Here is a 15,474-nt window from a genome sequence, read left to right as displayed (position 1 = left end):
TATTTCTGTTTGTTTCTTTGTGTTTGTCCTCTGTGTGACAGCCTTGGGGAGGATGATTGTTCTGTATTTGATTACCTCGTGTCATAATTGTGCCTATTTAGGGAGGCAGCCTGTTCTGCTCTGCTCCTCCTTGTAGGACTCTGCACAAGGGTACAGTTGTCTTTGTTGCTCTGACCTGTTAAAGTGCAATTTGCCTTCTGGCCTACAAAGAGCATGATAGTGCAGTAATGCCAGGTGCCCTTCTCGCCACCCTTAGTTTTGATATTCCCCGTTACCTCAGAGCATTCTTCAGCAGCCCTGGTGAAATGCCCTGTCGGTCTGAAGGAGCAGCCCACGTGGAATCATGGTACCCCATGGGGTATCGCTGGAGCCATGCACAGATGAGTGGGCAAACGAAGGTGCCTGTGGGTTTTTCTTTTTGTTTCATTTTAAAAGTAAACATCATTGACAAAGCTCTGTTGCATCAATTAATCAAAGATAATTTAACACATAACTCTGGAAAAAAAAAAGATTTTTTTTTTTCAATTTAGGAGTAGATCCTTTAACGGCACTTTGAAGTTATGGGATTGCCTGTTGTTTTTCCAGGCTTTTTCTTCAGAATTTCTCGTCTTGCCTCTCTTGAAATTTAGGACTGTCAGTTTCGGTGCAATTAGTTTTCTCCTTGTCATACAGGGAGACTTTATACATTTTGTCTTCTTTGTTCAACTTCTGTGGCAAATAAATTCCTGAATGAATTTAGAGAAGTTGGTTGCGGATTCCTTTCTTGACCTGCAGCAACTCTTAAAAAGATTTTGTCCTTTCCGTGCCCTTGGTCTGAAGAGTAAGGCAAACAAAAGATAAGGCGAACTAATTCATGACTTCATTTTGTTTGTTTTCTTCCTCACTTAAGGCAGAAGATAACCCTTTCTGAAAATCATTCATTTTGTTGGTTTTAATGCTAAACACTTTGCACCTGCAGGGATTCCTGGGTTTATTACAGAAGAACTTTTTGTTTGTAATAGGCAAAAGCCATAACATGATTTCATAAATGCTGTCTGTAATATCTAGTTGAAAACTCTGCCAGTTTAGCTATAGCTATTGTAGGAATAGAAATAAAGCTGTCTTCTAAAAAGCTGCTTTTGATGAAGCAAACAGATAGATAAATAAAGAATTTTAATTTGGCTCCTGAATTTAGATATGACTGAAGTGGAACTAGATGCCTCCTTCAAGTAAGATGACAGCACTTTCAGCTTAATTCTCTAAGAAAACAATCTGAAGTGGTTTCAGAGGTTTTATTGGAAAAAGGTTGTTTTAGAAATAAGTTTAATTATGGGCAACATTTACAGATTTTTATAGTGGCCCTGTTTTTCCCTGTTGCTTTTAAGTGCTTAAAACTTCTTTACCTTTGAATATTTGGAAAACCAATTTCTCGTGCCAGCCTTGAGAGGTACGACAAGACCTTACAGCTTGTAAGTATGTGCATAGCTTTATGCTTGCTGTTTCACTGGTAATTTGAGAAGGTCCATTCACCAGAAGTCACCTCCATGCATTATTTTTAGCGGGACTGGACACCACCTTTTACCTCTTGCTGTGGCAAATGTTTATCAGTTTGAGTTATTTGAATGGATTGATGGAGTTATTCTAATTATTCCCCGTGGATTCTGCTTGAAAGGACATACTTCCAGCCTCATCATCTGAACGAGCCGTTTGTCTTGCCAGGTCTGCTGTGACCTTCTCCAAACCAATTTCATCTTCTATAATAATTTTTAAAATATTTCTTTCCTCCCTCACTGTGTGAGGAAACTCCACCTTAATCAGTGAAAAATTCCTCAAGTGGACCTGGTAATAAAATAATATCAAGCGCAAGAGAAAATAGCAAAATATTTTCTCTTACTTTGCAGTTAGGAGAATGTTTGGTGCTAGTTACCAAAATAATAGTTAATAATTTTCATCCAGTGCTCAGTGTCCGAGTCGATGCTGTCCCTTTAAGCATATCCCGGTGCTGACCTCCTTTATCTCGCCCCTCTTATCACCCATGCGGCCACCACGCCTGGTAGGCTCAGGGTCTGGCTTTTCTTAGTGCCGGGGCTGGCTGGAGACAAGCAGTGTGGGACTGTGACTGTCCTCTAGTCGAAAACTGTATTTTTACTCCAGCTGTTTTCTTTGGATAATTTTTCAGGGCTTTTTGTTTGTGTGCTTTACGCACAGTTTGAAAGGGAAATGTGTCAGAATGATTCAGGCTTTAGAAAATCTCTTTCAATAGTTGGCGCCCGTCCAGGGTATCAGAAACATAGGTCTCCGCAGACCACTTTGGTTCTAAAGGAAACAGCGTTTAATTAGACGTCCCAACAGCCCTGCTGGCTGGCGGTCACACTGGGATGCGCTTTTGCGGTACAGCAACACGTGAAGCAAGACAGAAAATGCCCAAGTCCTGATCCTTTTTCCATGAGTTGGGCAGACATCTGTGCTTTCTTCCACGCTCGTTTTAATGGTGCAATCATTAGTAGCAACAAATGCTACTAGTCCATACATATTTTTTCCTAAGTTTGACTTGAGAGCAAGAAAAAATAGTTTTGATTTGTCAAACCTCCTGACTGCATGTGATTAAAACTTTTCAGGTGACCATGACCAGCCCTTATAAAACATGGCCATTTATATATGGGGAATGGCATAATTCTCCATGTGTCAGTCATGGTCTGCTCTATCAAACCAGTGCGTTTAGTATCCAGTTAGCAGGAGGAGTGCCTTCGTGAGAGGTGGCCATGGCAGTTGGCATCACCTCCTCTGCTTCTGCCCTGATACAGTAGGTGTGGTGGGCACTAGCATTTCTGGAGGCACCATTTCACACTTGCAGCTCTCTCTTCATATTCAGCTTGATACAGAACGCTTTATTCAGTCAGTTATACTTTGTAATTTGCCGCTTGGAAGACATTTGTCTATTATTTCCATAAGAGTTCAGCACCCCAGTACAAGGAGAGGCCTGGTTGCTTAGTGTCACAGACAGCACAGTGCACTGTGGGCAGTCAGAGAACTAATTTTCTGATGGGGCTCGGGACCAGGTGTGAGGTCCTGCAAATGTCACAGGTGCCAGAGAGCGTCCAGACACCTCAGGCTGCGTAGGCTCTTCCTTGGCAGGTCTAACTACCTGGGGTGTTCAGGAGATAGAAAACATGTGTCCCTATTTCCAGAGTTCTCCTCTCCCAGGAGGGCTTTTGGAGCACCCACATAAACCAACATTTTACATGGTTTACACATCCACTAGTGTAAACCCACATCAGCTGGACCTGCTCTGCATGTGGCCACTCTCATTTAGAGGCATAGCTGCAAAAATGAGGTGGTGGTGCTTTGTAGTTCCTCAGCAGCACATGTGTTTTGCCTTAAACCATCACTGGATAAGCTATGGAAGCAGATAGAAGCTAGGTTGATCCCCAGCCAGTGGCTTTAAAGGCAAGCTCTTTTTTTCCTTGCTGTTTCTTTGACCCCATGACAGACATCCTATGGGACAGTAGAGGCGCTTCAAAAGACCCCACACTTGGTGGCTGGGGCTTTCGTCGTTTGATTTTTTTTAATTTTGTTGTCTGGGTTGTTTTTTGTTTGTTTTTGTTTGGTTTTGGTTTTTGGATGAGTTCCCTCTTTCCCACAGACATCAGGAAGGTGGGGCTCCCCTTCAGGCTTCCCCACTCCACTCCTGATGAGGGCAGAAAGGGAGCTGTTGAACAGGACAGAGGTTGCCTCAGGAAAGGCTGCTGGAGAGCATCTCTGCTGCAGCCAGGTCACCCTTGGGGGTTGGAGATGCTGGCCCAAGCCCCCTCTGAGCAGCACGTGCTACTGGTGCTATGGCCCAGAGCAACTTCAGGCTTTCCAGCACTTCACTACCATGTTGCATCTGGGCTGCGTCTGATTTCTCAGACAATAGCACTGTTCTGTAGATGGCATCCTCTGACTTGTTTTATTTACGTTTTTCCCACTGTGTCTGTGTGGGCTTGATTGCTGTTTTTGTCTCTTTTCAGTATTTTTCTGCTCGTATTTGTGATTCCCCTAGAATCTGCCGTGTTGTTTCTCAGTCCCCACTGGGGTGTTCACAGCTGCTCCCAGTCCCCTGTGACTACCACTGATGTGCTTCTTACTTCCTCTTCCAGGTAATTAATGAGTAGATTTAACAAGATTGGACCTTCAAATCTCTGGTAGCCAAGGAACCTTCCTCCAGCTCCAGTATGTTTCTGTTTATTTTGCCTATATCAAGGGTATTCCTGGAGCTCTCTGAAGAATTACAACAGCAAACAGTGCGTGTATGCTTGGAACATCAGAAAAATGAATTAAGAGGAAAGGGTCTTTTCTTCTTAGAGCATAAGGAAATCTTGAAATTAGTCTGTACGCTTTCAATCAGAAGTTTAAAAAAAAAGAGAAGGCAGGCTAAGCTGTATAAAAACTGGATTTGGGGCTGTTCCACTGTAATGTCTCCACATTTCAGCGACAGCAGTCTGCTCTTAGCTCGCTCTAAAATGAAGCAACTTCTCTTACATGGTGACAGATCCCTGAAATGTGATATTTAAGATCTAAGCATGGCTAATGGTACTTGGCATCTCATTAGTGCTGCTTCATCATCTGTGGTCTAACCTACTGCTTTCAAGGTGTTTGAACCATTTTTTTATTTTTTAATTTTTTTATTTATTTCTAGAGCTCTGCCCAAAAATAACATGTTTACATGTGTTCTTTATCACAATTTGGCTGTATATGAATAATTTTAGGACAGCTAATGTATTTGGAGAGAGCTACAATTCTAAGTTGTTAGTAAGGGAGGTTACCCTGACCCTTACCCTAGGAAATGCTCCCTAGTTCCTCTATTTCTTTGCTGTTTAGGGCCAGGCCCTACATAAGTTGGTCAACACCACATTAACCTAGTGCACTGCATGTGGACACAAATATCACCAGTAAGCAGTGGAGCTGGTGGCAGCTGCCTGTGACCCTTATAAAAATAAAATATGAAGTTGAGTGCTTGTCTTCCTATAAGTGTCCTGTGCAGAAATAAGCTGTATGCAAAAGCCCTTTTTAGCAAGAAATTAATCTCTCATGTTGAGCTCAGGAAACATTCTGCACACAGAAGGGAATAAACAGTATTTTTGGGCTGTGTTGTGCAAATCTAGTGCCCCGAGAATTGAGATGTTAGTGGGAATCCCCCCTCTGTGCAGAGGGAACGTACCTTTATGGGGTTTGTGCTGGTCCTGACTGTCCTAAATGTATTCGTCATAAAATGAGAAGTCAGTCAAGATACAGCCCTGTTTGGCATTTTACTTATACCTTCACACAGAAAGCTAGGAGGAGGAGTGCCCTGTCTCTAACTAGCACTCAGGTGAAGAAGAGCTGTCTCCAGCTGCCATCCGGACACAGCTGCATATTCTTACAATCCTATCACAGGCCTGAGTTAGAAGGGACCCGCGAGGATCTTCGAGTCCAACTCCTAATTTCTGATTATTAATTGGGCATATACCTATATCTGAAACAGAAAATGAAGCGCTTTCTGGAGAGGTAAGACCAGCCGTATATTCCACGGCATCAGGCTAAAGCGCCGTTTTTCCAGTGCAGACCACGCTGGGCCTGCAGCAGCGACACCGCAACAACACGACGTGCTGGGGCCTGGGCCTGCTGGGCCCCACGGAAGAGGACCGGGAGCCTTTTCCCCGCTGGTCCTAAGCCGCTTTCCCTCTGCAGGCAGCGTGCCCTGGGGAAGGGACTGCGGCGGGATGCTCTGCCCGAGAGGTGAGGGGCTGCGCGGCCGGAGGGTTTTGTTTGGCGATGCGCTAGTGCGGATTTATCGCCGCTTTTGTTCCTGCGTGCAGGGAGCGGGACATCGCGGCCCTGCGAATCCCGCAGGACGGTGCACGGCAGACAAAAGGGCGAGCTTTGCATCGCAGGAACTTCTGTGGTGGCTCCTGCATGGAGCAGGGAGGGCCCTGTGGCGGCCCAGCCGTGGCCCCACTCGCATGGGCCCCAGCGGAGAGCCCGGAGAGGAGCAGGGAGCGGTGCTGCTGCGGTGGCGTGGATGCCTGATGGAAACCCCTGCTGCTCTGCTGGGTCAGACAAGCTGCACAGCCATAGTACAAAGACAAGGGTTTGCATGGCCAAGGCAGAAGGGAGATGCTTATTTTCTTTAATTGGACTTCCTGAGAATGTGGTTCTGAAAAGACTGAGAAAAGCTCATTATTTTTGTTTAACATCTGTACTTCTGTTTTCATTCAAAATCCGTGTTAGTGCCGCTCTCCTTTTCTTACTGAAGAAAGTAAGAAGCCGTTGTTGAAAGGCAACAGCAGAGAGCTGTTGTAAGGAAGGGGTTAGGAGTGGTAAAAAAAGTCCTTTCCCTGTGAAAGGATAGCAATTAAGTTAAATACTTGAGTGCGTATCAACCCTTGCTCAGAAGCTTTTGCTCTTCTCTCTAAGTTGCTTCGAAATGTTGACTATTTTCACTCTACCAATGTCTTTGATTTGTCAAAAGTCCCCAGGAAGCATCTTGGTACACTTGCCAACCATTAATTAAAAAGCAGAAGTAAAGTTCAATTCCTGCAAATTTTACACTAATGAATCAGTTGCTGGTGAATCAGTCAGGGAATCTAGACGAAACCTTCATTAATTTAATGACAAAATTTTGCTGTGTATCAGTTTATCTTAAATAAAATTGCTACTGTGTACAAAGTTTAAAAAAAAAAACAACAAAAAACGCGAACAAACCCACAGACAAAACAGAACACCTTTATTTAAATATTTTAACTGCAGAGCAAGAGGTTTGCAGTTCATGACATAGTTCAGTGGATTACTGGAATTTAGAAACAGTGACAGCTGAAGCTTTTTTAGAGCATTAACTTAGAGATGCAGAATAGAAGTTATTGTTTAAATAAAGAGCATAATAGATGACATATTTTCAAGTGAGTTGGGCAGCTAGACAGCTAATAAGACTTGGTCTTCTCTGACCTAGAGCACCTGACAGAAAATGAACCAATGAGTAAAGTTTTCAGAGATGTTCAGCAGATGACTTTGTACAGAAAGGTACATGATAAAACTGACCTATGCTTGCTTTTTATTAATCTCAAGTTGAATGTATGGAAAGAGTGTTTTTAAATTTTTCAGATTGCATTTCTGGATAAGTTGCTAGGTTCCAGGCACAAAAGCCCATCTTAGGGCTGTGCTTCAAAACAGTGCAGGTACTGGAGAGTTTTGTTGGATAGCAATATATTTTGATTGCCATGTTTTAGTTTTTTCCTATTTGTATGCTCTTACATACTCTTTTCTCTAAGCTACCGTGCTGTGCAGTATTTTATGAGGTTGTAGTAGACTTTTCCCTACCTTTAGAAGCAGCAGTTATTGTGTATTACATTATTAGCGTGGTTTTGAAAATCATGATCCTGAAATAATCAGCTAAGGCGTTATCACTGATTTCTTCCCGTTAACCTTAACGTGCGATGGAGAGAAGTTGTTTTGCCCCAGTCCTTTCATTGAGGAGGAGGATTTGTTTGTCTTCGAAACAGCACAGCAGGTCTGTCTCTCAGATACTGTTTTTGTTTAGGCTCTGAAGGCTCTGGGAGAAGTGGTGCGGTTGTTTACGTGCTACCCTGACTCCCACGTTGTTTTCTCAGTCTGTGATGAGCAGCCTTGATATGACAAACGATGGGCACTGAGTTTGTTTAGGGACTGAGTTTGAGGTGTATTAGGTGGGTGTGGATGTGCTCGGCATGCATAGGATCAGTGATGAAATCCCTGCTCTAAAACTGGGGCCCGTGTAGGTTTAGGGGCCTGGCCCTCTGCCCACACACACCCAGCCCCCCGGCTCCTCCTGGCTGGGAGGGTGACCCGAGCCCTCCTACGCTGGGTGCTGGGGTGGCCCCAGTGCTGCACCCTCCTGCAGGCAGCACCTGGTTCTTTGGCACAGACCTGGGCTCCCCCTCGCCACGTGCAGCACGAGCCGCCTTGGGGCTTGTTCAGAGCTGGGCATCCTCAGAAGAGGCGATGCGGCGTGATTGCTAGGGTTGTTTGGAATTGGAGACATACGAATGGAAGAATTAAACGACTTTTCTCCCAAAAGAATTAATTCCTAAAAAGGTCGTGAGCCTCGGTTCGTTGGCATGTGCTGAAAAATGAGATCATGTTTCTGTAATATTTGCCTAGAGTTTCTCTTTGGTTCGTAGTTCTTGTTGAAGGCGAAGAGTGCCAAGAAAACGCTGTAAAGCAAGCATGTGTGCTTACTGCTTGCCTGCACTTGGGACGTATTTTCCATCCTTGCTTGTCTTACAGCTGTGGATTTGAGAGGGAAGTCTTTTATACTAATAATAGCAAGAAGTTATGATAGAAGCTATCCACGAAAAATCCCAGGCATGTGCTGCTTGTTCCCTGGAGAAGGGATCCATGGTAGAAATGCAGATTTTTTTTTTTTATTTTTATTTTTTTTAAAGATCACAGGGCTGCTCACCAGTTGTCTCCTGTGTTCTGTGCATGTAAGGACATTCCTTGGATTCTTTTCTTGGCAATGTTCTCATAAAATATCCAATGTTTGAAATCAGAAACAGATTTTCTCTGATGTTTTTAAACAAATGCATTTTCCAAGTTGAACTGGGCAAGCCAAAATGTGTACAAGTTGCTTTCTTTTTTTTATTTCTTTCTGCTTAAAGTTTTAATTGTTTCATATAACAGCAAGTCAAAGTGAGGGAGGGGACTTGCAGTAATCTAAATGGAGTAATCTGTCAAAGCGAAGATCCTTTGCAGAATTTAGTGTTTGGTTTAAGCTTAAGAAAGCAGCTGATTGATTGTGTGGTATTTGTTCCTCTGGCTTCATTTCTTTTTTTTTTTTTTTTTATTCCTGTCTCAGTTCTGTGTTATCACAATCAGGCTTGTGAGTCAGACCCATTCATTTTGTGGTTGTTTTTTTTTATGTCGTATGTGTTATTTTAATAGTGTAAGTAACTTTGAGGACGCTTCTCATAAGTAATTCTTCAAAATCTAAAAGCCATTTGAAGAAATGCAGAATTAGTACAGGCAAATCAGAATTAAATTTCAAGCACGGGACTGTTTGAGTTCGTAAGCCTGCTTCTGAAAGAAGAGCTCTGCTGTTCTTCGTTTCTCCGGTATTTCACGGAGTTCTTCTTCCTGCTGTGCTTGTTCCAAGCTGTTTTCTTTGCCACTTCTTTTCCTGTCCCCATCCAAGCCGATCACTGCCTGGTGCATCTGTGATGCAGCTGAGGCCTGCCACTGAGGGGAAGTCTTCACATAGCTTGGTCTTAACAATTACATCTGTGTGAATTCTTGCCATGGCAATGCACAGCTAGAGAGGTCTGTCAGACGTGGCGTATTCGTGTGCTGAGCAAACAAACCAATTGTTGCTTTGAAACCGAAGAGATTTGAGTGTTTAGGATTGCTCGAAGTTTGGAGTTTTTGTTGGTTAAACAAGAACTTTATTACCCCATGCAGAAGGAAGGAGAGATGTAGAGGTGCAGAGATACATGCGTGGCTAAGCATGTTCATAGCATCTGCCGCGGGTCTGTCCTCCTCATATCAGAGAGCAATGAATAGGACGTACTTCTAACCGTGCCTGGAACTGCAGAATGAAATTGAGCATAACGAAAGGAAGATTATAGGTTTAGATAATTAAATCCTCACTGAAGTTGCTCAGGTGCTTGGAAGTGTTGCAGATCCCCACGTACTTCTATTTTTTCTCTTAAGGTAGGGAACACATTGGAAGGAGGGCAGCGTATGTAAAAGTGAAATGAGTTTCCAAGGCAGCAGAGCACTGAGGCAGTGCCCGCTCCTCCTCTGCCACTTGTTCCTGGGTCTGTGTGCAGTCGATGGAGCAAAGGGAAAGCCCAGTGCCACCCCTGCCACGAAGACCCATCAGGGAGAGCTGTGTTCCCCAGCTCTCATTTCCATTATTTGGAGATTGCCCATAAATATATTTGTTCACCACATTGTGTAAGCATGTTGTTACGCTCCTTTGGGTTGCCTTGTTTGACTGCCCCGACAGAGGCCACCAAATGGCACAGGCTCAGACCCTACCAAATGAATGCCTTTTGTTTGGTGTGTTTGTGTTTTTTTCTTTTTTTGGTAACAGAACAGGGTGTGGGCACGTATTTTTTCCGTTAAATTTTTAAGAGCACTAATGGCAGTGGGTGAAGCTGGGCAGAATATAATCAGGCATTAGATAAAAATCTCCTCCGGTAGGCATGCCAGCCCTCCCCAGGGCACATGGGTCTTTTGCCCTGCTACACAGGGGGAAACTCACCCTAAATTGGCATGGAGACAACGCGAGCTGCATGGATTTGGATGTGAAAGCAGTTAGTATTGAACCTCCCCTTCAGCAGACCTTTAACTGATAATTGGAAATGTGGAGGTCAGGAGAGGTTTCTGTACGTGCCTGGCTTTCGGTAGGTGACTGCAGCTTGTGTTTTTTAAACACAGTCTGGTGTAAACACACACAGGAATACTTGATGCTCATGATCCATTGGTTTATTCAGGTGGTGTTGTTCAGTCTTTAAGACTCTTTGAAAATTGACTTGTCTACTGTCACAAACAGATAATTAGCACAAAGCTTTTTCTCTGCCTCTGGTTTTACTTTCACATGAGCATTTAATGCATTCCCTGCCTTTCTTCTCCATGTCTACTTCATTGCAGGCTGCAACAAGAACCGTTTGCACAACTGACACAACACATCAATCCTGAAGGGGGACTGATAGTAAATGAATCATAGAAAGACCACTTGCTGTTTTCTTTGACCTGCTAACATTTGCTTTCAAGCAATACCTGTTAACGCCCCCAGTCACCTGGGGGCTGGTGAGCACAGTGCAGATGGCGATTGCTGTGCACCGCAGTAGCAGAGGGCAGTGAATTCCTGCCAAATTGCAGCAAGAAGCCAACTCTGTTAATTTTACACAGCAAAAGCGTGCAGGTTAAAGAATATGAAAACATAAGCAAAAAGTAGCGTGCACAGCTGATGGGATACATAAGTATTGAAAGAATTTTGTGTTGAAGTGGTCTTTAAAAGAGCATGCACATACTTGGAGCCTATAAATACCTCCACACATTTTTCAGTGGTTTAAGCTTAGTAACGATTTCACATTGTTTAAGTATAACATTACCAGATTCGTACTGTCCATGCTTGTCACTCGTCTACATTGGCATTTTTTCTCCCCCAGCAGCATTTGTGCAGAAGACTGGTGTTGCTTCTGGGGAAATGCCATAAACTTTTGGCAAATGGGAGACCTGCTTCCTGGGAAAGCACATTGCCTGGCATTAAGAGATGGAAATTTTATTAATTCTTTTATTCAAAGCCCTGCCACAGCTGTGATCTTGCCTGTGGTTACTGTCTGGTGAAACAGTCTATAATTACCCCAGGCATCTTATTTTAATGCTATCCCAGTGTTGCCTGACTTCCAGTCCTCTAGAGCATCCCACTCTTTTCTATCTATATTTTAAAAAATTCAGAAAATGTTTCTGGTACTTAAAGCTCTTGTGTAACTTATCTGGACCTTCAGATTTGAAAATATTTTAAGCTTAATTGCTGGTCTTATGCAGAGGGATTACAAACGCAGGTCTTATTTAGTCTAGCTGGTAGCTTGGGAGGTAAATATCACAAGGAGGGAGGAAACCTGCTCAAGTTAAAGGACTGTATTGGCACAAGATGAATGGTTATGAGCGACTTCTGGATTAATTGAAGTCAGACATTAAAAGGTCCCAAACCATCTGAGGAGGGAAGTTGTGGAACAGACTTCCAAACAGGATAATGTGGACAAAGAAGTGTTTTTAAGATGGCTCTTGATAACTTTCGGTAAAGTGGAAGTTAGAATTTGTAGAGCCCCATAAGTGGAGTCTGTGGCAGAGGTCGTTTGGCTACCTGGAGGTCTGGGGACTGTGAAGGCCAGGAAGAACGATCTCCTCACACGCTTAATTGCGGTGTCTTTGTGGTGTTCTGCCGCACTGGAGGCCAGGCGGGGAGGAGGGCACGGCACAGGCCCTGCTGGCATCAGGCCCCGCTGGCATCGGACTGCCTGGCAGGCGTTCGGGCGCTCCCCTCACACGGAGCTACAGGTGCTGCTGGGGCAGAAATCCTGCCAGCTCAGGCTGGTCGGACCCGATGGGCTTCTCCTCTCTTATTCTAGCACTGGGTGCACTCTGCCTTCCTTAGGAGTTGTATTTTACAGATTGCCGGCTCTCGCAGGGACCTCGGACCTCGCTGACACCCGTCAGTTCTCCCTTGCCCTTTACCCGTGACGCGCTGTAGTTACACAGGTGGCGAGGCACCGCAGTGTCTTTCTGTAGGCCGCCTGTTACAAGGCCTTTCTTGGCCTGGGAATCCTCCTAATCCAGAGATCTGTTAAAACTCTTTCCAGCACAGCATCCTGGGCCCTTTCCGTTTCCAGTTTTTTAATCCATCCCCATTCTCATTTAAATCCATCGGTATGCTTTTTGTCACGTTTTCATACGTCAGGTGAATTCAAGAGGTTTTTGTAGTTGCTGGCAACCAGGAGGCATCACTTGAGCAGTAGCACGCTGTGGATAGCTGTCCTTCCCCATGCAAACCGGGTGCCTGCTGGAAAACAGGCAGCTCGTGGAGACACCAAAGGAAGAAGGGTTAAAGTTGGTTTTAAACTTCCCTCCTGGCAGCACCCTGGGAGGGAGGGAGGGAGGGAGAACTGGGAACCTGCATGGAGTGATGAAGGTTGTGGAATTATGACTAGTAGTTATGTACTTAGTACCTTAATTAGAATTGTAGAAATATATATATATATATATATATTTCACATTCCTGTTATACCGCTACATTTTGAGAATTTTGGAAAAACAATTTTGAAAAGGTGAATGAAAGCTGTCAAGTTGTCTTGGTTTCTTCATTACCTTCTGAAGGTCTGAAAACAACACCTTCCTATGCCATGGAGTCTCATTTTACGGAACTGTTCCTGTGTGCTGCTGTGTGCTGATTTCTAGGTGGCAGCAACAATCCTTGGCAGGATTGAGGCCAAGGATGTACTTAAGAAGGGGGCGGGGGGGTGTGGGGGTGGGGAGTTGGACTATCTTACCTGCTCAAACAATATTTGGAAAACAGTTTCTGATTCTTTTCAGAGCCTTATTTTCCTTAGTCCAAGTGTCCAAATTGTATTGTTGTGACCCTGCTCATGCCCTGTAGCAGTGTGACTGGTGAGGACAGTGCCACTGCCACGCAGCTGTCCCGGGACTGCTGCCATGAGGTATATTCAACCCCGGTGGGCCAAGCAGCTTGTAGCTCCAAGGTCTCTGATGGCTCCTTGTGGTGTTTTCCTGAGGAGAGATTGCTCTGCTTGTCAGACTCTACATAAGCACGAGCTCATGTGGATATGTGGGCTAATCACTTCAAGTTTGCGAAAGCCATTTGCATTAGGAAATTTACATTTATGTTTACATTTAAAGTAATAAAACACACCACAGCTTCATCACTGGAACTGAGAGAACCTGATTGTGTAGAAGGCGTGACGGAAGTATCATGAAAATGCAGTTTCTTGAAGGCGAGATTCCTATGGCTGCCAAGTGCTAAGTAAACAGCCAGTGTGCTCAGCCGTTGTTTGGATAATTCTGTGGATCTTTTTTAAGGGATTAAATTTTTTGCTGCTGTTTTTCTTAAAATTTTGGAGCTGAAATAACTCTTTAGTTTTACGTTGGAAATATCAGAAGATCCCAGATAACCCAGGCTTGCAGATCAGTATCAGTGAGAGAACCAGTTTTCCTGCATGCACAGGAGTGCCTGGAAACTTTATCCACAAAAACTCAACAGTGGGCAGCTTGAGCCAGCCCCTTGCTATCTTTGTGGGACCCCGGTGCTTTTTGTCTTTGCAATAGTGGCTGCAGAGAGAAGTTTCCCCTCATCCTCTAGCTGGAGTTTCAAAGAATAGAAACTCCTTCTTGATTTCAACTTGAAATCTACCTGGGATGTAATTAAGTCTGTAGATTTTGAAACATGGCTTTCTGTTCTTGCTTTCTTATACAATATAAAGAGCTGTTATGCTGTTTATTGTTTTATATGGTGAAAAAAAGTCCATATGTCCATCTTACGTCCATCTATATTTTGATTTTTTTCTGGCTCCTTTTCTTAATGGATTATTTTTAAATCGGTTTAAAATAATTTTACTTTTCCACTAAAAATTTGAAACCTAGTCTTGAATTATCCTAATTTGTGGGGCTTTATGGTCATTTTTCTTTAAAATTAAATCTATCGGGAGGGACAAAATACATGTAAAAGCTGAGTGACTCTTTTGAAGAGCAGCAAAGTGTATAATGATTTGTTCAGCTCCAGACTTACCTTGATCAATAGTCTGAGGAAGATGTATTTTGTCAAAATCTGTAATTCCATAACACGTAATTCTGAAATTACCAGAAGCACAGACTTGGAAAATTATATAAATTTACAGTGTCATGATTTGTGTTTTTGATGTGGGCAAAGATACATTTTGCATTGCTCAGTCAGGGATGTTGAATACAAAATTCTTCCCTGACCCAATAATGCCTGCATGTGGGGAGAGTAATCTAGAGGGGGTCTTATTTTTGAGGATATTGCTTGGAATTTTAGAATTATTATTATTATTGCTACTGAACAGACAGAAATTGAAACCCATAGACAGCGGGATATATTAATTTGTGTGCTGACTGTGGCAGGTACACAGATGGCTGCCCTTCCCAGACGATTTTGTGAAGCTCACCATTTCACTTGCATTCTTTTGCAGAGCAGTAACTTGAGGTGCCAAAAAAGAAGGGCGCTGGTAGGCTGGAGCAGCTATAGCACTTGTGTTTAATCGTTTTGTTGCCAAATCAGATACTGTAATTATAAGAACAGTTGCCTTCAGCCAGTAACTGTGTATTCTGCATGAAACAGCACTCCAGAAAGTCTGCTGTAGAAGATACAAAAGGGACAAATCACTTTGCTTTTTTTTTTTTGTAAAAAAAAAAAAAAAAATCAAGACTATATAATTGATACTAAAAGTTTACATAGTATATGGATATCGTATTGATCCCTGGACTCAAGAAGAACATTCTTAGGGTGTAACTTTGTCTTGGATTGAAATACTGCTACTTTGTACTGCTCCTCATTAACCTAATCTTTCCATGGTAATGGCCACATATTTTTGTCATTACTCTTTCTTATGGAATTTGATGCATTCCTCTGCCATGATCTGTAAATCCGAGAGTTTACCTACTTTTTTTAAAAAGCCTTTGTGTGACCTGCTGTAAAGTAAGCAGGCTGTATCTAGGCATAACTCCTAAGAAGCTAATTCTAACTGGCTTATCTCGCATAAATACAGTTTGCAAGCAAATGTGATGCCTTAGATTAAAAATTTCGTACCGACCCATTCCAGGTTAATGTGATGATATTTGATATAAAATATTGGTTTAGCTCTTTCAACATGCTTCTCTTTGCTGAGGTGCAAGCTTTCCTTAGGCTGCGGGCAGAAGCGTGCGACGGGGTTACTTTTCTCATTGGCTGTGCGTTTAAAAATA

General features: G+C 43.3%; 1 protein-coding gene across 12 annotated transcripts in view; it reads left to right on the top strand.

Annotated features, from left to right (window-relative positions):
* The window catches only part of NHSL1 (NHS like 1), a 167,439-nt gene that overhangs the window by 77,698 nt on the left and 74,267 nt on the right, over positions 1-15,474 (top strand). The window contains exons 1-2 of one of the 12 annotated variants that reach the window (XM_083830920.1): positions 1,447-3,426; positions 3,990-4,118. The exons of 6 other annotated variants lie outside the window; for them this stretch is intronic. In XM_083830920.1, the coding sequence (XP_083687046.1) occupies positions 4,094-4,118 (25 nt within the window). In that variant the 5' untranslated portion in view covers positions 1,447-3,426; positions 3,990-4,093. Of the gene's footprint in view, positions 1-1,446; positions 5,737-15,474 lie in introns of those variants that run through there. 5 more of the 12 variants (XM_083830919.1, XM_083830923.1, XM_083830921.1 and 2 more) reach the window with 5 other exon arrangements.

This window comes from Anser anser, assembly GCF_964211835.1.
Source record: "Anser anser genome assembly, chromosome: 3".
Classification (NCBI taxonomy): domain Eukaryota; kingdom Metazoa; phylum Chordata; class Aves; order Anseriformes; family Anatidae; genus Anser; species Anser anser.
Note: the sequence above shows the minus strand (reverse complement) of the source record. Positions and strands in the feature narration are given on the sequence as shown.